This window comes from Myotis daubentonii, chromosome 15 (genome assembly GCF_963259705.1).
Source record: "Myotis daubentonii chromosome 15, mMyoDau2.1, whole genome shotgun sequence".
Lineage (NCBI taxonomy): Eukaryota > Metazoa > Chordata > Mammalia > Chiroptera > Vespertilionidae > Myotis > Myotis daubentonii.
Window position 1 is genome coordinate 38,450,355 of NC_081854.1, and position 24,591 is coordinate 38,474,945.

The following is a 24,591-nucleotide window of genomic DNA, read 5'->3' on the forward strand; positions in this document are numbered from 1 at the left end:
TGACAGATACTGATGTACAGAAAGATTAAAGTAAAATCTGAAACTAACCAGAGAATGAAGATGTGAGCCAGAGATGTGCTTTGAAGAACAGAAGTAATGAAAAAGAAAAATCTCATTTCAATTGTCATGACGGAAAAAAAGGTTAAAGGGAATGAAGGGAAGAGGGCTTAATGGTTCCCCAAAGACCTAGAGAATAGGTCAGGTTCAGCAGGCATGACGAGTACTGTGTGCACAGACAGTGGTCTTTGCAACATCCATCCTATTGTTTACTGCACTGCCCAGCACTGGAAATGTGGTTAAATCTCTAAATAAGGACTTCTGACAGCTGTCCAGAAGTGCCATCAGTCACAGACGTTCATTTTCTAACTCGGGCTTTAAAACAGAGCCATCCTGCTCACATGTTGACTCTGAAATCCAATACTAATATTTGCACCAATTGTAAAGTCAACATTAACGATGTTTGCTGTTTCTTATTTGTCACAAAAGTGAATTCTCCCCACCAACATGCACACACACACACACACACACACTCACACAAAGCCTACAATATAAAGCCCTTCTTCATGAAAGCAGCCGAGGAGCGTGTAAGAGAACACATGTGACTCCCAAATGCCTATACAAGGTCCACGGAATCGGTTAGGAAGATAGAAGCATTCGACAGACTGTGCACTTGCATCACTCATTTCTGCACGTGACAACTCTGTGCTGTTTTGTTCCCTTCCCAGCCCCACTCGGCCTCACCAGTACACCCCCTGCTTTTGTCAGCTGGCATCTCCATGATTAGCCTCGTGTGGCGAACAGCCTGGGAGTGTCAGTAGTTCGAGCTTTATAGACGTATAAAGCCATCAGCCTTTGTTCTTCAGAGGTTAATTTGAAATTATTTCACTTTCAGGTACTTCTCTGGGACAGTTTAAACCAAACACATGATATGACTGTGTGTGTTTTTAAAGTATCCTTTGGAAAGTATCCACTACTAAATTCTTCAATGCAAACAGGACCGAGCTTTGTAATAACTAGAATATGAGCTCTAGAAGCCACTTCTTTAAGGCTGGGTATGCCTTCCTAAAATTTTAAAATTCTGAAAATTAGCTTTTAAATTTTACACATTAGGTAATAAAAAGTTTGCTTGGACTCTGTTGATCCAAATAGTATCCAAACCATGTGACTACTTTCCCTGCAGCCTGACAGAATGTAAAATCTGAAGTTTAAGCTACAATTCTCTATCTTACGTTCAAATGCTGTGCTTTGCAGCTGCTGCACCATTTGAGGAGCCGGGAAAGGGAATGGAGCAAAGAAGAATTATGGCAATTATAAAATCTCGCTGGTATACATTGTCAGATTAATCACCAGCATTAGCAGGGCTCGGCTCCACCATCAGCAGCGTGAGGAGCGGAGAGCCGAGAGCTCCAGGCTAAGGCGAAACTCAGAGCAGAGCGCAGATGCCAGCTATGGAGAGCCAGCCAGAGCTGCAAAAGAAATCTGTCCACACATACACACACACAAAAAAAAAGAGGGAGTAAGCGTGCCACTCAAACTAACCACTAATTTCCAGCAAATATTATCTGAACAGTACATTACTGCATAGACCGTAAGCATGAGCATCCAAAGACATAGCATACGCTTTCAAAGAATCATAATACAGCTGCGTGCCTATTACCACGAGGCAAGCAGTGGAACTGTGATTAACATAAATTCGAGAATCTACACATTGTTCTTCTAGTGAGGGTGACTTTACACTCACCCTGCCTTCCTTATGGTTACGCAGAGGATGCGTTCATGCAAATGATCACTAAGAAAAGCCAGAGACTATCAGTAAGACTTTTAAAAGCATCAGTCGAGATTTTAAAAAAAGTTCTCTTTAATTTACAGGAACATATTTGGTGGTTCGTGTGTAGATATCTTCTCAAGAATGAGGGGGGAAAGGTTTTTGTTTCCTGTACTTTTAAATACAAATTTAAAAATACAGAAATAATTAGAATCTGCACAGAGGCATACAAGTACACAAAGAAATGTAAGAAATGTATAGGTTTTTAAAAAACAGTATAGTATAAGGAACACAGAAGCACAAAGATGAAGCTGCTAATATTTTGGTTAGTGTGTAACTCTAGAAGGTTAATGTGTACATTCTGTTTGGCACTAACACTGAAGACATACAGCACCTGGAATTCAATAGTCATCTAATGTTTGACTATACAAATGACCACATAAAGGGTGTGACTGTGGGTGTGAGCCAGCCAGTCCACACCCTCCAAGCAGCCCTCATTGCACACCCTAAACAGGGCTCGGAACTCAGCCTCCAAAGGACCTGGCAGGTAATGTAACAGGACCATGTGTGATACCCTTGTCTCCCTGCAGGAAACAGCCTGCAGGGGGCAGCATGGCTCAGGCTCAGGGCAATGCCCGCTGGTGGACACAGGAACCCAGTGTTCCCAGCTCTCTGAACCTTCAAGAGTCAGAAATCAAGATTTTAACATGTTGGCAAGTAATCTTAATCAATACAAGCAACACCACAGGCCATGTTTGTGTGGCCTCAACAAATCATCTGAGGGCCAGATCGAGGCTACAAACCTCCGCCCTGATTGGGTAGCTCTACTCTTGGTCAGATGGCCCCCAGCTAGAGGAATGAGCAGAATGAAAATGCTCCCCTCCCTTAATCACTCTCCCGTGATACCAAGCTACTCAGTAGCAAGACAGTGAGGTTCCAGATGTGTCTACAGCATCCTGCTCAAACTGGAGGACATGAGGCAGCGGAGGGCTGCTCCCAGATGCAGAACACTGAGGCACACGACACCAGAGTTCTTCTAGACAAAACCACCCAGCCCGAAGAACCAGATGGGCCCTAAATGTAAGCGCACCAGGGACCATATGAGAGGGAGATTTGACTCCAGAGAAGGTGAAGTGATGGGGAAGCAGAAGGTGGAGTGATGCACCGTGAAGGTGGAGGGAAGGACCCCAAGCCAAGGAACACGGATGGGCACTAGAGATCTCAAAAAGGACAAGGAAATGGACTCTCCCCTCGAGCCTCCAGGAACCGGCCCCGCTGACACCTTGACTTCCGCCCCATGAAACTGATCTTGGACGTCTGACCTCTATGAAACGAACAAATGCGTGTTGTCCTAATAAACAAGGTATGTGTAAGGAGCATGTGAGTGTTAGGTGTACATGTGTGCATGCGGGTATGTCTAAGACTGCCAGAATAATGGCACAAACACGACTGCTTTCCTCATGTGAGTCCCTCCCTGGTCAGGACAACAGGCAGTAAGACCGGGAGAAATACTGGACCGGCTGCAAATGCTACATCTGGTAGGGACAAGGCCCAGTCGGCTCTTCAGGCTCAGAGGATGGTGAGCGCTGCCAAAACCCTGCCTCTCCCCTGCCCGAGTGCTTTCCCGTATGGACCTGTGACAGGGCTCTCCACCTTGTCCAACACTCAATCCGCTAACTGTACATGAGCTTAGAATTGAGACTTGCTTTGCTAATAGATAAAGTGGTAATGGCATTTTTTATTTCTTTTTGTAATGCCAACTTGGAATGCAGTGACGACCCCTTGGCTGATAGAAGCCTCTGCAACCCGGCTGCTGAATCTAGAAGCCACGGCCGCCCCGCTGGACGACGCGGCGATGCAGAAAAGCTGAAGGCATTAGAGTGAAAAGATGAAAAAAGTTTTGAGATTTCATCCTCCCAGCCTTTGGCGGCTGACGCAGCAGAGTCTCTCCGTTTGAAAGAGATTGATTATTTTCATTCTGCTTCATGTGATCACCAGGAAAACGGTTTCCAGAATCAAGATGTTGCTGGCAATTTTGATGTCACATAAGCAAACAGGCACCCAGTGCACGCTTCCCATTTACCAGTCCATCTGTATTAGCTCTGCCTTGGAAGCGGGGATAAGGGCCTGCCCAGTGGGACCGTGAGCCCAGCAGGACAAAACGTACTAGGCAAGAACTGACATTTCCACCTATGAAACCTCAGCACAACTACCCCCGTGGCCGTCTCTGCCTCCAAAGGTTTCCGCCCCTAAGTACCTGGCTGAAGTCGCAGCCTGTCAACTCTGGATGGGACAGCATCCTTTCAATGTGTCTAGTCATCACCACCAAATCGATTGCCTAATGCACAACAAAGTTACCTGACGCCAGCATATCCTGACAGAAAATATCTAGAGGTCCTACTTGACTCTGTCCATTAGGAATTAAATGACTCTCTTCCTCTCTCCATCCTCTTCCTCCTTTCTGACAACTGTTGGGTGACTTTTCCCCAACTGCAAGCAATCACAGTACTCTCTCCATTACTGCATCCGCACGCTGTGTTTTAGTTGATCCTTAGAAAACGGTGACAGGAATTATTCTTCTCTGGATTGCACAGATAAGGAAAGGAAGGCTCAAAATAGTTAAGTGACTTGCCTTAGGTCACATAAGTTAATGACAATCTGCCTCCTAGCCCAGTCTTCTAACAAGTCCCAATGGTCTCCAATAAAACTCACCATACCTTTTCAAGTGCTGATAAAATTCTATCCAGTGACACATTCTTTGGCATGATCAAGAAAATGGGACAGCAGAGTTGGACACTGATGCTTCATGTCCCAGGCAGTCCTATAAACCACCCTAAACTCAAGGGAGCATGTGCTCTGATGCCAAACTCTTATAATAAAGATGTTACTGGGATGCGTTCATTTAAGATGTAATAGTTTTCCTCCCAGTTGCCCACCCCCCATGCCAAGTTTAATGTATCTTTTTTTCTTTCTTGACTGCAACAAAATTAACTTTGTCCCATTTTTTTTCTTTCTATTGATTCTTTTTCTGCATGAAGCTACTATCTGATCTCCAAACAAAAAAAAAAAGTCTAAAATGTTTCCTTTCCTACTAAAGACAAGTCAATGCCTAAAACAGTGATTTAGAGAGGTCATTTTAGGACAAACTCACAGATATTACGGCAGCCTTCAACAGATCCAAAAACCAGGAAGCTAGGAAAACACCAAACTAATTTCAGTAACTGGATAGCCTGGCCTCCCATCCCTAAAATGACGACCATTTATTAAGTGCCTGCAGTGTTGAGCAGGCAATTCCCTGGGAGCCCTGGAGTTCCCATCTTTGCAGAGCAGAAATATCATCCATGTTTCACAGATGTGGAACTGCAGCTCAGAGAAGGAAGGTAACTTGCCCCAAGCCACTCAGATGGGACGTGGTTAGGCCAGGTTTCAAAACTAGGTCACGTCTGCTTCCCGAGTCAGTATTCCCTCTCCTGCACCCTGCCGCCTCTCCAGACAGAAACCCGCTACCTATCAAGCTTCCCCTGACTGTCAGCAGAGCTATTTTCAGCAGTGGTACAATTTCACCACGCAGGAGCCAGGCTCATCAAATGAGAAAATGCATAGAAAAGCTCTGAAGAGTGGTTATGGCCATTAATAGATGATCTGGAGAAATCTGTAAAACCAAAATAACCAAATGTCACCTATTATGTTATCATAGGACTCAAGCCATTGCAAGCCGACCAACTGTGCATTTTTTGGGGTGCTTCCTTCTTAAATGCAGGCATTAAGCAGCAGTGCCCATGATTTGAGGTGTGATAGATGAGACATCTATGCTTAAAAGTTTTTAGTGGAGCAGACTGGGAAGGTAGGCCAACTTCTTTCTCATGAATTTCCTCTTGATCACAAGATTGAATATGTACTTAAAGTAATAGACACTTTGAGATAAATTAACTTCTAAGAGAAAGGAACATTTTGAAAATTAAATTATACTACATGAATCAAGCAATCAATTAGCAATCAATACATAGCCAATAGTTACGCACAGAAGATGAAAAGGCAATTCATAAAAGAGTAAATACAAATGGAGGAACGTACGAAGAGCTGATCAATCTCACTAACAATCAGAGACATGAAAATTAAAGTGATACTTTTTAAAAAATCTTAATTGCCAAGGTTGGCAAGGATGCGAGGCATTCAATTGGTATAAGCTCCCAGGGGTGTGGTTTGACAAAACCAGCCAGGATATTAAGGTTAGGAACAAATCCTCTGATTCAGCAACTCCACTTCCAGGAAATAAAACGATAGAATAGTCACAGATAGGTAAGAACACTTAATTACAAATTGTTCGTCTCCATTCTACCCTTATCAAAACGATGAAATCCACCCAAATGTGCCACAGTAAAAGACTGGTTAGAATCATATAGAAAATACTATGCAACCACTTAAGATGTTGTAGGGAAGAATGCTCATGAACCACAGCTAAGTAGGAAAATCACAAAAGAAAGGGAACATGCTAAGAATAAAATATGCTAAATATTAAAAATTCATGTTTTATAACAGTAACATATAATTTAAAACTACTTATGAGAAGGCATGTAAAGCTGATCCGGCCTCACACACCTGACATAAACACGACTTGACAAATACCGGCTCCCGTTCCTCTATAATTCTCCTTCCCCCCTCTCTCCCCTCTCCGAAACCCATTTTACAGTAACACCCAAGGGGAACTGGGTAGAGAAAGTGTCTGTACTAATTCATGACTGCCCAGCAGTTCAGAGATCACGTTTGCCTCCCTCCCTACAGACATCACACCCAACACACAGCTTTCACCGATGTTAAGATAACTTTGTTGATTTCAGATTGGATGAACTGCTTGGGAAGAGCCTGGTCAAGAATGTGCACTATTCCTTGGAACAAGAAGACAGCAAATAGAACAAAGACGGCCCCGGACATGGTGTCAGAAGTTCTCTGCTCTAGTTCTGCAGGCACCCATCACTCAGGAGCTGTGTGATCTCAGAGAAGTTACTTCACCCCTCTGTGCTTTCATTCTGACACTACTTTAAGATAGCTGGGAGCACTGTGGTAAGAATTAAATACAATGTGTACAGAACCGTTATATATTCTAAAGAGCTAGTAACATAAGATAATCTTACAGTGATCAGTAAATACTAATTATTCCAGAATAATTAAGCAAATTTTAGAGGTAGGAATAATAATGAAAAATGTTTTGATAGTTTTAACTTGTTTCCACACGACTGCACAAGAAACTTCTTTGGTTCTGATTTTGTTTCTCTTTATATGAGACAATTTGTTAATACGTAAGAACTAGCTCTATCCACTTTGCTAGTTTCTCTGTAATTCTTCTGCCCCATCCACCTACCCATCCCTCCCCCAACCTAGGGAGAAATAGTAAAACACTGGAATAAATTCCTCCCCCCCCTCCCCATCTCACCCACATAAACTCTCTCCTTCTGTCTGTCTCGCAGATGCACACAATGCTAGGTCTCCTCTCAGAGTCCAGTGAGGAAACCTCAATTTGCTTACAGAGATGGCACGATTTGAATATGGCTTCTAACAAAGAAAATCAAGTGCCACAGCCTGGTAAACAAATAACTCACAGATTAGAAAAAATGAGATTCTAACCATGTCACACAACTCATCAAAAGGAGGACACTTTCTGCTTACCTCATTTAGTTAGGCTTGTGTAGATACAGACTGGCACTTCGTGAAATGCAGTGTTATTAAGCCAAAGGAAGATAATGAATTTAGGCAAGAAACTCTAGCTTTTAGTCAATCTACTGGAGCCCTTTATTTAAGAAATCTTTGCAAGAAGGCCCTCCTACTGACCCCCAAATGTTATTCTGCAAAAGGTTCAGGACTCATATATGAAGTTTGTGTATACGCTTCAGAAAGTGCAGGAAAGAAGTGGGCTGCATCATGCTAAATAAGTGACTTTCAACTGTCAACATGTCTTTTACTATAAAATATGTAATAATTCCCAGAATAACCATCGTTTTAATAACTTTTATTTGATAAACAACAATTATACCTGTACATGAACGACCAAAGTATCTTTACTCTGGTGAAGTAGTTTTGCAATGTTACAAGTAAGTTCACAATGCTTTCAGGCCCTTTCATTTTCAAAAGAGAAAAAGTAGGCTGCTGAGAGAAAGAATAATATAAATAAATGTAATATGGTACAGTGTATTCATTTTATCCCCATTTAAAATCTGAAAATAAGCAGTTTTATAAAGCCAAAAGTGTTTTCTTTTCTGGGCCAAATTTCTGTTTGAGAACTGAAGCATGCAATTAACGGGCTGCCTCAAACTTCAGTTATGGAGCCAAGACAAAAATTACCCTCCTTAAGATCTTGTATGTGTAGAGTAATGGCTATTTGGTTCAAATTAAGTATTTGGTTTAATGTACCCTCTCTTACTTAAGAAATATATACTAAGCCCAAAAGGGTACATTTTCTTCTAATCCAAGAACATATCATTAATAAACAATCTAAATATAATAAATTATATAATACTGGGTGGTAAGGCCAGGGTGGCAGGGGCAGGGAAACTCTATATTCTTAGAAAGAAGTGTAAGATCACCAAGGCATTCTAAATGACCTTAAACAGAGGCATCAGTATTTAAATATTTAAATTTCCACCTAGAAAAAAAAATCACACTATTGATAGGACAGCACACTCAAAACCAATAATGTCATGAAAGCACATGCCCTTGTGTAATTTGGCAGGACAGGCTGCTCCCTGAATACAATAGACCTTTTTATTAAACGGATCTCTTCATCCTTGGCATTTTATGCCACAAAAACACCCAAAAACAAAAAAAAAGCGGGGGTGAGAAATAAAAAGAAACAAACATGACACTAGTAACAGTCTTCAGTTGGAACTCTTTCACCAAGAAGTATAAGACCTAAAAGATATGTTACAAAAGTAAGAGACATTATTTAACAAAAATGAAAGCAAGCCTGGCTGGAGTGGAGGAAAACTATATTGAGATGCTACCGCTTTTGTGTAACTATACCAAAGGGCAACAGAGCCCTCTAGTGGAGAAAACATATAAGTAGATGGTTCTCTTTCAGGTTAATTTACAGGGAAAATATGTGGAACCTTTTCTAAGATCAAATTAATTAAACTGGGTATAATGTAAAATAATTTCCAAATTTCAAAACCTTATAAAACACTTGTAATATCAATCAGAATAGAAATCATATTTTTAAATATTCTCTTTAAATTAGGACTCTGAACCGTTTTGTCATTGAACAATAGCTTATGTAACTCATCTGTCATATGCTGGCACTATAACAAATAAATTAAAATCTAAACCTACATGCAAGTATGCAATTCAACTGATCTCATGAGACAAAAAAAAAGTTTCAATTGAGATGAGGTGCATTATTTATACATTACTCTCTGTATATTATTTATTAATATTTTTAAATAAGTTTTTTATGAGATTGTCCAAATTATGAGATGAGGCTCATTAGAATACTTCAATTGGTCTTTTTAGAAAGAAACATACTAGTGTAAAGCTTCTCAAATACTCTGTTCATGTTATTTCCATGCATAGTCAATGTCTAAGAATAGCAAATATAAAACAGTTGCTTAATTCGTAAGATAATAAATCTCAATTTTATGTACAATTGTTCAAGGACTTTTTCCAAGATAGTCAAAAATCTCAATATTTACTCAGAACAAAATAATTTCAAAATCATTTTACTTGTAATAAACAGATATGTTTTAGCATTAAAGAAAAGTGGTCACAAATGTTTTTAATTTAAAATGAGAGTTTAAATTACCAAAAGGTTAGATTATTACAGAAACTGTCCTCTACTTAATAAGCACCAGGTTCTTTAAAAGAAGATAAATGCCAAGATCCCACTGGTTTAAGTTTTGTTGACAATTGGAAAAGAAATTATAATCAGACATCTGAGGATCCCAAGTGTAAATGATCCCATACAATAAAGTCTTAACCACAAAGAGGACTGTAAGTTAGCTCTAGCCTCAAATTCATGGGATCTTTCGGAGAAAGTGAAAGGCAAAGTTCAGTAGCACGAGGTGTGGAAACGAAAACCAAGAACTAAAGGTACAAAGGAAACTAGTCCCGTTCATAATTGTGAGGTGTGGATTTAAAAATCTTGAGAATACACTTTTTTACAGGAAGAAAAGTAATTTTCTTGTATTACTATAGAACTGGTAGAATTTAGACTAGATATGAATTCATCATGGTGATGATGTTCAGGATAAAAGAGTATGGCAAGTATACTTCACACTGTAACTACAACACATGATTTAGGAACAAGACCCTGAGCTTTAACAAACGGGTTCTCTAAGCCCAAACCACCAATTTCAAAATTATACTACACAACGTTTTGGGTTTGCCCATGGGAAATCTGGTACCTTCATTGAAGGGAATAAATTTAGGGGTGACTTTGATAGTTTGCACATGGACTTTTTACCTCACAACATATAAATTTTGATATTTAAGTATGTGTATGTATACCTATCCATACGTAGGCATATATATACACACATATTAGCATCCTTGTAATAAACCTTAGGAAGGTGACCACATAGAAAAGTGAAGTGTTGGTCCTAAAATATATTTTACTGGTATACTAGTTTACCAAGGTACCAAGCTTGTATTTGTTCAAGGAGAAAAACATTTTGTTCTTTTCAATGGATCCTCTGACTCAAAAACCAAAACCAGCCCAGGCTATTCTAAATTTAAAGCCACAACATTAGACATAGTCCCGCTATGAAGGCTCATCCTGCCTAAACTCTGAAAGAGACTTAATAATCAGATTTTATCCACTACTGATTTAAGATTAGCAATTAAGAAAGTTTTCTCATCATTACCAATGAACATTAGACTGAAAATATCTAAACTGCTCATAATTAATAGTTTTAAAATGGATGTTTGACAAAACCTGGATTTCATGCCTTAAATATGATTATGAAAAATCTGTCGGCTCATTGAAACAATCTGCATGAGTTTCAACAACTGTCCTTGCTAAGAAACAGTGAACAGGGCGGGCCTGTCCCACATTCAGGCATTCAATCAATCCCTCATTAGAAGGATCCTACCTTCGATGGGCACATCACTCTCAGATTCAAGAAGGCAGCCTTTTATATGAACTATTTATCTGCAGAGCCAAATTGGCTTGACAGGGTGTGTCTAGAAAAAGAAGCTATGGGATCTTCCATGATGAGAAATTTCCTCGCCTCAAAAATTCTCTCTCCTGAGACTCCGCACTAACGCTTGCATTTAATGATCACCATGTTGAAGCCATTTCCATTCATTTTCACCCAATCAGAGTCCTCAAGCCCCTAACTCCACACAGTCGTGAACCGCCTGCCCTTCCTCCTCAGTGCCAGGTGAGCACCAACAGAACTGAATTCCTCCCTTGCCTCTACTGGTTAGCAGTTGAGACTGCAGGGTCCGGGTCTCTTGGTCTAGCAGAAGCTTTAGGTGAAGAGATGACTTCCCCCTGGATACTGAGATGCTGAGCTCCACACAGAGAGGTCCACAAGCTACAGCTTTCAATCTACAAAGGTCTTCGGGTTCAGAACGCTGGTTAAACAAAGGTCAAGGAGAGAAGAGTGTTAGTTTCTGAGGAGGCAACATCCAAGCTTGCAGCTCCCTAACTAGGGGGAAACAGACTTGAGGCAAGGGGTGCAGGGTACTGGTGGGATGTCCCCAGTAGTCATATATGATGTGTTGCCACAATCTTCCTGTAGCCTGGGGACATCCCATATATCTAAATTTTACCTAAAATGTGTCGGATTTAGAGACTGTTGGGGTAATTTTACTTTGAAAGAAATTAGATCACCTAATGCAGGGGCTGGCAAGCTTTTTCTGTCAAGAGCCCGAGAGTAACTATTTTGGGCTTTGCAGACCATATGGTCTCTGACATAATGGCCAATCTCTGCTTGTAACATGTAAACAGCCACAGACAACATGGGAGGGGATGGGGATGATTGTGTTCTAATGAAACCTGACTTATAAAATCAAGCGGCGGGTCAGATTCAGCCCATGGGCCGTAGTTTGCCAGCCTGAATCTAGACGGCAGACGCCAGTCAACAGGGACTCCTGGCTACAGACTTCAAGTGTCAGAGCACTTGAAGGTATAATGTTTTATTCTGATGGCTCCTCAAAATCCTTCTTCTACCTTCCAGAATCACCCTTACCTTTTTTTAGTGGAATTAACTAGGAGTCCCTACAACTGCCTTAGTAAAGTCAAATATCAAAAATTCAAAATATGAACTTATATCATTTACAGCAGGGAAAGAAGCAGACAAGACAAAAATCTGCGTAGAGGCCACTTGGAAGGGGCAGTGTCCTAGCACAACCCAGAGTTCATGAAGGAAAGGTGACCCCTTCTCACCATCTGATCATCTGTTTCAACAAGAGAGAGAACTTCAACAAACAGCAATTCCAACAGAGCAGTGCCTTGTGGGGAATTTTTTTTTTTTTTTTTAACCACTAGAAACATCAGAATTGTAAAGAAAATGAGGTTATCTATGTTTTCATTCACAGAGTCACCACTATGCAAATAAATACTGGTAGGTTTTGTTCCAGCCTACTCTGCCTCAAGAACAGACATTCACAGCTCGGACATAGAAAACAGGCTTCCCTGAGCGGCTAAGGAAAGCTCTGATGGGAGATGGCTCTTGAATGCCCAGAAATCTTGGAAATGAAGATGCCCGATTCGCTCTGCATTCAGCTATTTGATTTGGCATGGTCAGAAATAAAGTGGTGATAGCCATTTGTAAATTGGCCTATTTCACAGTGCAGTAGAAGGAAGGACTTTATCTAGAAGCCGCAGCCTACTCGGGCAAGGACACTTTCTAAGACAGCCACGTGGGACATAAAGGCTAACTCAGCAATGACGAGAGAGAGCCCTGTGCCTGTCTTCAGCCTCTTTTCTTTAAGCCTGATACCACCACTGCTGCAGAGTGAAGTAATTTGCAAGGATTTGATTGCCTGGAATGCCCAGTACAATATTATTTTAAAAATTAAGAATAAAAACCTTCAGCACTCACCTAGATTTATGCTTCTCAAGAGTGGAGAAGGGAATGGGCAGTGTTAAAGGCAATTTCTGAGGGAAGGTCGGAGCTGGGGAAATAGCAGCCGTGACTGAATATATTGAAAGCGCTGGTCTACCTATGACCCTCCCTAACATCCCTTCCTTTCTCCCTGAGCTTCACAATTGGCCACCGTATCTGTCGGGACCACAGATGCCCGCTTGTAGTGTCCACAAAATGGATTATAGACATCAAGAAAGAAGAGTCTTCAAAGGGACATGGGAGCCGTGAAGACGCAGAGTCCTGGGCTTTCCTCAAAGAGGTTCAAGGTCCATTCTGATCAACACCACACTTATCCCCCTGTTTTAGAATATCCTCCTCCTCTTCAATCATGATTAAACACCCAACTCAACATAGCTCTTTGTATGAACCTACTCGATTCGTCCAGGATTACAATGTCATAAGCCTGATGTTGCAAATCCCTGACAGAGCATTAGCCATATCCGAAGGTCTGTTATCAAACATCAGACGAAGTATAAACACTCATGCCAAAAGTCAGCAGTAATCACATAGCTAACTAAAGAAAAAGCAGTCTAGGCAGAAGAGTGAAGGAATGAAATCTCTTAGTCAATTTTCTAGTTAACTAAGTGTTAAATATAAGGGTTTATTTACTTAAGTCCTTATTTTTTCTTAATTATGCTACATGTATTGATTGGTCATCAACCTCACATAACAGTAGTCAATGCAATGAACACAACATATTTTTTCTTAGATGACTGGGAATCTAGCCATTATTTTTAATATAGTGTCATCAGTTTTGATTACCAATGATAACTATATAGAACTCATCCCAAAACAAGTTCAGAAAATTGCGCTGAACATATTCTGAGCCCAGGGTGAGGTCTGCGAATTGATTTTAAATAAACCTCTTTCAAATAAACAAGTGGTTCTCAACCTGTGGGTCACGACCCCTTTGGCGGTCGAACGACCCTTTCACAGCGGTCGCCTAAGACCATCCTGCATATCAGATATTTACATTACGATTCATAACAGTAGCAAAATTACAGTTATGAAGTAGCAACGAAAATAATTTTATGGTAGGGGTCACAACATGAGGAACTGTTGTAAAGGGCCAGAAGGTTGAGAACCACTGAAATAAACAAACAAACTCCAGTTGCTTCTTTGCATTCACAAACAAGTGCACTCACAAGTTCTGCTCAGAGACTCTAGCTCATTAGAGTGTAGACCCTGCACAATAACTAATCCTCTAACTTGTGTTTTCACCTCCTGAGCATGAGCTGATGATGCTAGGGAATGATTCTGGGACTTCAAGAAGGGGTTACTGAAAATGAAGAAAGAGAAAGGAGAGAGGATAGGGCATGCACAAAGGGGTAAGAAAGAGAAGATCGACAAGGGAGGGGCCCTGGGGGTGGGAGTAGTCAAAGGACAGAGAGAACCTTCCAGAAGACAGCTGAATGCAATCCCATCTTTTGTCTCCATAAATTAAGATGCATATCCTTACTCAAAGCAGTTGGTTCTTACAGATCCAGATATTGATGTAAATGGGCAAAGACAAAGTAAGAGTAAAATCCTATAGAGAGTTACTGTACAGGCATCTGCTTTGCCGCTACTTCCTTAACCGCCCATGATGCTAAGGGAAGAACACCCCTTGAGCCACCTACCTCACGATGGTCATTGTGGTTCAACACCAGCAATTAGGAGGATTAATTTACAGGTTAAGGCATGCACTAATAGTCCAACTTTATAAAGAAATGAAATCCTTTACCCAAAGGAAAATTATATTCTCAATGACCAACTGAAACCTGCAGTATCCTTAGTAACAAAATCATGATACGTCGTTGTTCCCTATTATTTCACTAACCAATCAATTTCGGTTTCAACAACCCAAGTAATTGGAATATGTCCATACACCACACAGACCAAGTCAGAAACTCTTAGAGGGAGACTGGTGTCTCTAACCCTTGAACACCAAAATAGCCACGATCTTTCGCTGAGCATGCATCTTTCACAGAAGACAGGGTCAGCCCCTACACAGCCTTTCATGGTAACACTGGGATTTTAAAAGAGAGGATTTTAACTAAGCAATAGCTGAAAAGGCTATAAGTACGTTTTTAAATTAGAGAATCACTATGTAAGATTTCATTATGGCAGTCATAATAATAATAATAATAAAAATAACTGAAAGCTAGTGGCCTACCTATTCCTGAGTTGGCTCCAGTGACTACAACCACTCTGCCCGTGAAGTCGCGGCCCTGGAGTATTTCCATGGCTGTGGTGCTCCCATCGTATCTCTGTCTGTTGGTTGGCTTTGTAGGATTATCATCCACAGTAAATGCCAATCTTGGGTCCAAATAGGTAGTTCTTTTATTTATATGGCTGCAAAGAAAAGGAGAAAGCACAGCAGTGAGCACAGGCGTTTAATGTTATAGTTTAGGCTAGACAAACCCCTTTCTTCATGTACTAAAACGGCTTATTCTTTTTTTAAAAAAATGTATTTTATTGATCTTAGAGAGGAAGGGAGAGGGAGAGAGAGATAGAAACATCAATGATGAGAGAGAATCATTGATCGGCTGCCTCCTGCACGCCCCCTACTGGGGATCGAGCCCGCAGCCCAGGCATGTGCCCTTGGCCGGAATCCCTCCTGTCTGCAGGCCAACGCTCTACCCATTGAGCCAAACCAGCTAGGGCAAAACGGCTTATTATTAAGCCCAGGAAGAACTGAAGTCCATGTAGTCTATCTTCTGGCCTTAAGAACTACATTCCTGCCGGGAAAGAGAGTCATCTACTCTTTTCCTTCAGAACTGCCTGTAAAATACACTGTAACATACACTATGCCTTGTGCCCTTAAATCTCAAAAAAGAAGAAGGCTTTTAGGTTTGTTTTCAATTCATGTAAATGTGGCTATAAGATCTGTCAGTCACTCTTTTTAGTAGATTTCAATTAAATCTTTTGGCCCTGTGCACGGGCCTAAGAAGATTGGTAGAGAAACAGAAAACTCAAAATGGTAAGTCTCAACAGTAAATATGAAACCGACCAACTACTAAATTTCTAAAGATTTTCCTGTTAACACTGTACTCATACCTCCTACAAGCACTCTAATTTTGATTTGGAATTGATCACAATATTGTAAAAACAATATTAAAATATATTTGGGACACATGGATTAACAGGTTACTCCTTATGTAAAGTATTTATTGCATTTTAAATTCTTGGGATTTGAGATAAAGGCCTCAAATACCTTAAAAACTAGTAAGAACTTCCAAAAAGAGATGAGATTTCAAGATTTGTTAAAGTGTATATAGTTTTACAACTATACTTATCATCCTATAAATACCGAGACCCAAAAATAATCCAACTGTCATTGTAATTACAGCCATAGCTGCCAGATAAATGTTTGCACTCCAATGTTACACGCAGACGACAGAGCAGTGCTATGCTGGACCCAGTTCACATGGACTTGCAAGAGCCCATTGTGCATAAATATTTCTCCCCAACTCCTCTGTGCTTCAACTGGGGAGCTTGAAACAGGCTGTGGTGAAAGTACTTACACCGTAGTAACAAATCTGGACTTTCCCGCCAGAGAGCTGTGTTAACATGAGCCAGCACACCCCTCCAGCAGGCCCAGGGAGGTCAGATGACCAGCCAGGGCAGCCCAGGGCCGGCTTGCCTCCCTTGGGGCACTGTGAGGATTGAATGAGCTACTACTACAGGTATAAGGTGACGAGAATCAGGCCTGGCTCACACAATGTGCTAGACCGGTGGTTACTACTGTTGTTTGTTATGGGAACTTACTCTAAAGAGAGTTTTACAGATAAGAATGTTCAAAACATTATTTACAGGTACAGCTGCCCAATAATAGGAATTTAACAACACCACTGCCCACTCTCTCTACATAATAATACTCGATAGCCATTAAACAATTACTTGAAAAATATATAAGGATCTGTGAAAATGCTCACAAATACATTATGTGGAAAAACAGGCTACTAAGCAGTTCACAAAGTACATTTCCATCTTTTTTTTTTTTAAGAAAGTGTGTGTATATAAAACAGAGTGGATGAATAAATGCAAAAATTGTAAAAGTAGTTATTCCTATTAAGATTACGTTATATACTGTGCCATATTTTTCTATAGTCAATGTATATTATTTTTATGATAAAAAATATTTAAAAGTAAAATGGCTGAGAACAGTTACTATGTAGACACTTACTCGACAAAATACACTTGTCCATTCTCATCCGTTTCCTGTTCCCATCCATACGGCAAATCTGAAACACAGGAAAGACTGAGTCCACAGGAGGCAGGGGTGGGGTGAACTGAGCAGGGTCCCCCTGGTCAGGAGAGAGGCCCTGGCCCCTAAGCCTATGCCCCCAGACCACACCCAGGTCAGGTCACGTGTTCCCATTGTGGCAGTTGCCGAAGGCCCGTTAGCCCAAACGACTCCACATTTCTCCTTCTGGCTCAGAAATAAAACTCCGTTTCATTCTTAGTCGTTCTTAAACTCTCCACTCAGCTTCAACTCCTGCTTTTGATGAAAACTTTACTGGTTGCTCCAGTCAATGTGAATTCTCCCTTGAATGAATTCACAGAATGTATCTTTACAACACCATTTGTATGCTGACTCACGATGCCTCTTATTCAATATAAAGCAGTTCCATTTTTTTTTCCCATCGGTACATACTGTTTATTCAAGTATAGACCTTCTTATACTTCTATTCCGTGGGTGACACACTTCTTCAAAAGCGCCCATAAGTCATGGCGATCTCGATGGAATCCCATCAAACTCTGATATATTTAATTCCACAACAGGCACCAAGAACAAGCTTACAATCAGTGCAGCTATAAGAAAACCTAATAACTGGAGTCAAAGGCCTCTACTGTTTGTATACTTTTTAATTTAAGACCAGTAAGAAATCATCCTCACCACTCCACCCAAAGACCTCACCACCTCCTTCTGCCAAATCCCACAAGCCCCTGGGAGTGAGAGTCCAGCTCCTGCTGGCTCGCTATTAGAGGGCCTCCCCAGGATGACACAGTGACCTGTCACCTCCCTGCCTGGGATGTTCTCTTATCTAACTAAAGCTTTACATACGAAGGGTGTTGCTTTATGACCTCAAAATACAAACCTCCTGCTATTCGTTTTCTTTTTCCAGTTTTCGGATGTTCCCATTGAGTCTTCTCCTCAGTGTGACTATTAAAAAAAAATTCACAAAACAACAATGAGTAAAAGTCATACTTCTAAAAATTAATCCAGTGCATTAAATTTTTTCTCTCCCAAATAATACTATCTCTTGAGAGCAGTGAATTTACATTCAGGGAGAAATAGAACATAAAGGTTACTGTTTGCAGCAAGTCCGATTCCCTAGATTGGAAGCAGCAGCAATCTGTGGAAATGTCCTGAAAGCCTGCCTTTACACACTGGCTGGGGGGCGTGGGCGGGAGGGAGGAGGATCGCAACTTCAGCTTTAGGAAGCCAGGTCAACCATCCAAATATCTAGAGAGGAGCTTTGCTTTCTATTTGTTTTAGTTTTATTCCAGGATAGATTGATAAACTTCAGTCAAATTCATAATGCTGATATTTAGATACTTAGATATAACTGTAATCTTCTTAATGTTTATTCTTCCCACAGATATCATTTCAAAGTGTTTTTTAACTACTGATTCCTAATTTCTCCCAAGAGGTAATTAAGAGTGCATAGGTTACCGAGCTGTGTGCCTTTGGTCAAAGTTACTCAACCTCAGGGCCTCAACGTCCTCATCCGCAAAATGGAAATAATCCCAGCACTGATCTCAGGGGAATGTTATGAGGATACTGCATACAAAGGGTTAAACACAGTACCTGGCATATAAGAAGCCCTCAAAAGTGTTAGCTATTATTTTAAACAAATCAAATATAAAAACTAGTCTGATCTCTGTGTCGAATTTAGCATTTCATCTCAGAAATGCATATAAAGTTACAACTAAAATCATAAGCCAATAACAGACTAGACACCTGTCAGCAGGTGATAAAGTGTGAAGAAAAACATAAAACTACTTCATCAGGGAAACAGCTGGGTGTTTCAAGAGTGAATCAAAGGGGAGGATGATTTCCTAAGGTCACATCCCCCTGCCAAAGGAGAAAATATTTAATCAGTGACCTCTTGATGATAAAATTTGAATATTCCTTCCCTATCACTTTTTTGAAAGAGAATTAAGTATGGAGAGCATAAACTTGCTGTAAAATTTTACACGACAAAAGCAAGGTCTTTTCAGGAACTGCTGCCTCTGGTCTGTTTGTATAAAATATGCGTGGCCAGTGCAGGGACAGCATGGTCACTGGACTCAGAGGCGGACCTGAGCTCCTGTGCCAGCTGCATCTAGTCAGCCAGTCTCCCTGGCCACACCCTCATGTCAAGGAGACACCAGAGCTGCAACAGAGATTGGTAGTTTTATTTTTAATGGCCAATAATTAAAATTAAGTTAAAATTAATGGCCAATCTGATTTCACTTTCAAGTATGCTCTGATCAATCTACTGTACAAGCAAAGGATACCAGTATCAAGGACCAACTCCTACTTGTCTGTACATGACCACCATCAAATCCTACTTGCAAAAGCGGAAGCCCGGACTCCCTGAGAAGGATAACCTGCCCCTCGCTGAAAGGACCCCTGCTTCTTGCAAACTAAGGGAACAGCAATCAGATAAACCAAACACTGGCAACAATATGTAAAAAATTTCCTGCTCTTGCCTTTGCCTGGCTCCTGCTTCTTCAGGGAAATTTACCGATGGGATCACATTTTCCTTTGTCTGACATTAAAAGTGCTTGTCATCCCAAAGGCACGTATCAAATGAGCCTGGAACCCAGCTCCAAAACACCCGCCCCCGGGAGTGGAATGCTGACACTCTGTAGCATCCAGATGAACCCTCAGACACCGAGCCCTGCGCCTGGCCGATAGCAGGTGCTCAAATGTACGCATGTGGAATGAATAAATGCTTTCCCAAGAAGGGGAAACATTCACTCAGAACACTGTTTTCTTTTATCCTGAGGAAGATTTTTTTTAATAAAATAAACAAACACTGACACGCCATGTTCTCCACTCTGACAGAAAATGCCTAAGCCAGGGCTTCTTACGCTCACACCCCGGCCACATGGGCTGGATGGCTCTTTGCTGTGGACGCCGCCCTGTGCACTGTGGGGTGATCAGCAGCTTCCCTGGTCTCCACCCACTAGCTGCCAATATACGCCTCCCAGTAACAGTGAAAACATAAACTGTCTCCAGACATTGCCAACAGTCCCTGCAGGGCACAGCGGCCCGTGGGAGGACCGGGGCCTCGCTGAGGTGAAGACAGTGTTCTGTGGTTGTGAGGATTCCAGAGCCTGATGCCCATGTGTTCTGGCTCTCCCGTGCACCAGCCACGTGCCCTGGGAGGTTATCTAGCCTTCCTGTGCCTCAGTTTCCGCATCAGTAAAATGAGGTTAATAGCAGCACCCACTTCTTGGGGTTAAAGAGAACTGAATGGGTTAACGTGTGAAGACCTAAGAGCCATACCTTTCACAGAGAAGTAGTATTTTAACTTAATACTTACATATAAAAATTAAAGTGTTCTTTTAAACTATAACCTAAAGTGACCTTTTAATGCACAAAAAACTATGACACATGTTCCCAGTGTTATCTTATTCTCCCTTAAACAGAAGCCCTCTTTATTTTTCTTTCATTAAGTTTTTTGTCATTTAAAAAGATAATTAACAGTGATCTTTATTTAAGCCAAAGGGATCAAAATTAAATTCATGCTATATTGCATAGATTTCACTTTCAAGTATGCTCTTCTAAGGTTTTTGTTGTTGTTGTTTTAAAGCAGTTTCTTTAAGTTCACTGGGAGACCCAGGGCTGCCTGTGAGGAGAGCCAGCCCTGGGGGAGGGACCCATCTCCCCATGGGGCTAGGCTGGCTGCCAAGAGGGCATCAGAAGAATAGGGGGACTGGGTAGGCCACCCAGGGAGGTCTAGGTGGCTGCCCCTACACTGAGGCCTCACCCTTCTGTCCCCATCTCCTGGTTCAGGCAGAGGTAGGGGAGAAGGCCTATCAGCTCTCTCCTGGTGCAAACAGCCCCTCCCTGGGAGCCCTGACTGGTGGCCCTGGAGCCATATGACAGACTTGCCTGGAGGTCCATGAGTGCACCATGGGCATGTGGGGAAGGACAGGAGCCAACAAAAGCACACAACAGACGAGGGCAAGGCCGAAAGGGGACTCCACAAGACACCGCTTTCGCTGGGCTACGGCCTGTCCTTGGGCATGGCCCTGTTGCAATGAGAGGAAGACAGTTGGGAAACAGGAACTACCTGAAGGGCAGTCTTCTATTAGCCCGTTAGTGAAGGTCCCCAAACCCCAAAAGAAAGACAAGTGACCCAGAGTTCAGAGAGGAAAGAAGAGTCAGGATGCTTGCAGGTCAGGAGAGATCAAGGGGACTGCTGGGAATCCAGGGTTAGGATTGGTCCGAGACATCCTTCAGCTCTGAGAGCCAAGGAAGAGAGGACTGGAAAGAGGTGCCCCCAGCTGGGAGCCAGCCATGCCTGGTCACCAGTCAGTGTAAACATCGGGGCCAGGCAGGCCAGTGGGAGACCTAAAACGATGGTGGAGGCTAGGGGGTGGCTTTCGGAGAACACATAGGTGTTCCCTGAGGCCCCCGGCCCTGGGCTCCCGGAAGCTCTCAGAGGAGCTGGCTGGCATGTACAGATCTTATTTCATGAAAGAAGAGCCCCACGTCCAGACACTGGATGCCATGTAGGAAGGAAGCAAGTGGGAAAGGCCATCCAACATAGGGACAGGGCAAGGGGACAGGCAGGGTGAGCGCACGCTGGGGAACCTGCAGACCTAACACCAGGCTCCAGGCAAACCAGAAGGGAAGCCCGGAACCTGAGGTGAGTGGCCAGGACAAGGTCAGGCCCCACCGAAGAGCAGGAGGGTCCCGGAAGCAGGAAGCGGTCGTGTGCATCTTTTCAGTCCCAGGGCCTATCCACCACCTCCCCCCGGAGGCCCACTAAACCTTCAGTACCCGAGTTAACGTATTCCTTCCCCGTGGATCTATTTCACAGTGCTGAGCACTGAGGATACCGAGGTAAACCAGAAAAAGCCCCTGCCCTTCGGAAGTTGACAGCCTAGGGAGGGAGACAGAGCCTTCAGGGAAGAGCAGGAATCAAACAACTATGGACAATGCTAAGTGCCTGGAGGCAGACATCAAGGTGCTGGGAGGCTTGTACCCGGGTGGGGCAAAAGCAGAAGGGGCCTTGGGCAGTGCATTAAGCTGAGCTCTGAGGGATGAAAGGGCCCTTCAGGAAAAGGCACAGGGAACAGCAAGTGCCCCTTCAGGAGCTGCCTGGAGCTCTGCAGCAGCCTAGTGACTCCCTGCTGCTAAACTGTCCCTTCAGTTCTCCAGAGCAGAAATCATCTTTCTGAAGACACAACCCCGGCGTCACTCTCTGGCTCCAAACCCTCAGTGGGCCCCTGGGTCCTGACCCAGCTCCTCCATGGGGCAAAAAAGGGCCTCCATAAGCCAGGCCTTTCCTCCTCTGCCTGGATCTGCTCGTTCCTACATCACCACACAGCAGACCATGCAGGGGCTCTATTCTGTTTCCTCAACCTGGGCTGCCCTCCTGCCCCCTCCACCTGCCCACTTCTACCTGTGCTCTAAAGCACAGCTCAGGTGCCAACTCTACCGGGTCATCTCACCTAGGGTGCCCTTCTACCCATACTTGCCTGCTGTTCGACAGACTGCTGCCCACTACACACAATGCACCAGGACTACCTCACTGTCACTCTACCCTGTAAGACTGGGCACTCATTAAGGGTGACAACTGTATTTAATTTATCTCAGGATAACCAGGGCCCAGCAAAACGAGTGGCACTTTAAGATCCCAATGAATCTTGAATGAACTCAGCAAGGTCTTATTTTGCTGTTGGTTCGTAATACTGGGTAGATTAGACTCATTGGGGAAGATTATACAACATACCAATGGGGAGGAGAGGAACACCAATCAAACGAGAATCTCTGGAGGTGAAACCAAGTAAAAGATATAATTAAGTTTACCAGATGTTGAAAAACACTGATTTAAAAGCCAAGTCATAATCTGACTCACCTGGAAAGCTTTAAAAAAAAAAAAGATCCCCCAGGTTAGGTGTCTGCTACCTGAGGTACCTGTGAAGAGGGTCTCTGTGAAGACCTGAAATCTGTACTTATGACAGTCCCCAGGTGGTTGTAATTTCAGGCCTCAGGAGGTGCTGAAACACTAACATTTACGGAGCACAGGGTACTTACTGAACCTGAGCTAAGTGCTTTATGTACATTGCCTGAACTAAAACTCTCATATAAACCCATTTTACAGATGAGAACACTGTGACTGAGAGTTCTGTCAATGGCCCAAGGTCGTACGTACAGTAAGTGTAGGGAGAAAGGCTCTGCTAGTGTTTCTAAAACTTTCCCATGAAACTATAATGAAGCTATATTAGCTATAGTATATGTGCATAAACATATGTATACACATATGTATACACATACACACAGATACAGTAGGACAGTTGTTAAAAACACATTCTCCTAGGTCCCCACCCCAGACCCGAGGAGAGAGACGGACACCTGCATTTTTTTATTGTTGTTTCTGATTTGGGGGCGGGGGGGGGGGCGGGGGGAGGGAATGATAAGGCCGGTTTGCCATCACTGCACTGTGCAGCGCTGCTCCCTGAGCAGCAGAGGGCGCGCCAAGCCGCCCCCAGGTGACCACGGCTCGACCCAGGCCCCAGAGAGAGGAGGGTCCCTTCTCAGGAGCCTGGACGCTCCTCAATGTCACTGCCACTTGGCCCGACCTCAGCAAGCTGGAACGCAGGCCATTCCCCACCCCGCGCAGGCGGGGTTCGAGGGCAGCCGTGTCCGGGCCCGTGAGGCCGTCAAGTCCCAGGTGCGTCCCACTGCAGGTGCGTCCCAGGCCTGGCGGCCTCCCGGCGGCTCCCCTGCAGCCCTCTTACTTGGCATAGTACACCCAGCCGTCCTTGGTGGTTCTCTGCTCCCAGCCCAGGGGCAACTCGTCCTCGCTGTCCGTGTCGTCCAGGCCCGCATAGCGCAGGGCTGCCATGGCGGCAGAGGCGGCGCTGGGTCCCCCGTGCGATCAGCCACCCGCTACCAGGACTCGCGCCCAGAAACTCACTCCCGCTTCAACCGAGCACCGCGCGCGTCCAGACCCAAACGCTCGCGCCTGCGTACTACGCCGCCCAGGACCGCTCAATCGATTCGGTAGCTGTAATCCAGTTTCCGGAATTTACTCTGCTGCCAGGGTAAAAGGGGCGGAGCCTGAGAAGAACGTTAGTAAAAGTACCGAGGAGATGGCACTGCCGCTCAGCTGGAAGTAAAATCTGGTGACGCTCTAGGACTTTGGAAATGGAGCTGAGCCTCGTTATCAACCCGGCTGCAGGGAAGGGGAGAGGACATCCAATCAGGGCCCAGGACTTCGCACGTTGCTAGGCGACCCGTAATTACGTCCGCATTATTCTGACCAATCCTACAGGTGCTCTTGCAAGTGGGCATCCTGGGAAATGTAGTTCAGGACCAGCCAGACTACAGTGGAGCAGAAAGAAAGGGTGGCTCAATGCTGATATTATGGAGTCTCGCCTGTTCTTGTTTGAGGACGTTAGAGAGTGAACGTTCCTGCTCAGAAAGCTTCCAGCGTTTCCCATCACCCAGGCTGATTCACAAACTTATTTGTGCCTGTAAACACAATATTATAAAACTTGGAGACCGTTAAAAATACACATTCACTCATC

At 43.2% G+C, this 24,591-nt stretch overlaps 1 protein-coding gene across 2 annotated transcripts in view; it reads right to left on the reverse strand.

Moving 5' to 3' along the window:
• Window positions 1-24,156, reverse strand: part of WWOX (WW domain containing oxidoreductase) — a 930,802-nt gene extending 906,646 nt beyond the window's left edge. The window contains exons 1-4 of one of the 2 annotated variants that reach the window (XM_059667377.1): window positions 23,800-24,156; window positions 17,931-17,995; window positions 17,015-17,072; window positions 15,002-15,180 (exon numbers count right to left, since the gene is read on the reverse strand). In XM_059667377.1, coding sequence (XP_059523360.1) covers window positions 15,002-15,180; window positions 17,015-17,072; window positions 17,931-17,995; window positions 23,800-23,906 — 409 coding nt within the window. In that variant the 5' untranslated portion in view covers window positions 23,907-24,156. The remainder of the gene's footprint in view (window positions 1-15,001; window positions 15,181-17,014; window positions 17,073-17,930; window positions 17,996-23,799) is intronic. The other variant, XM_059667378.1, reaches the window with a different exon arrangement.
• Between the last annotated feature and the right edge of the window lie 435 nt (window positions 24,157-24,591).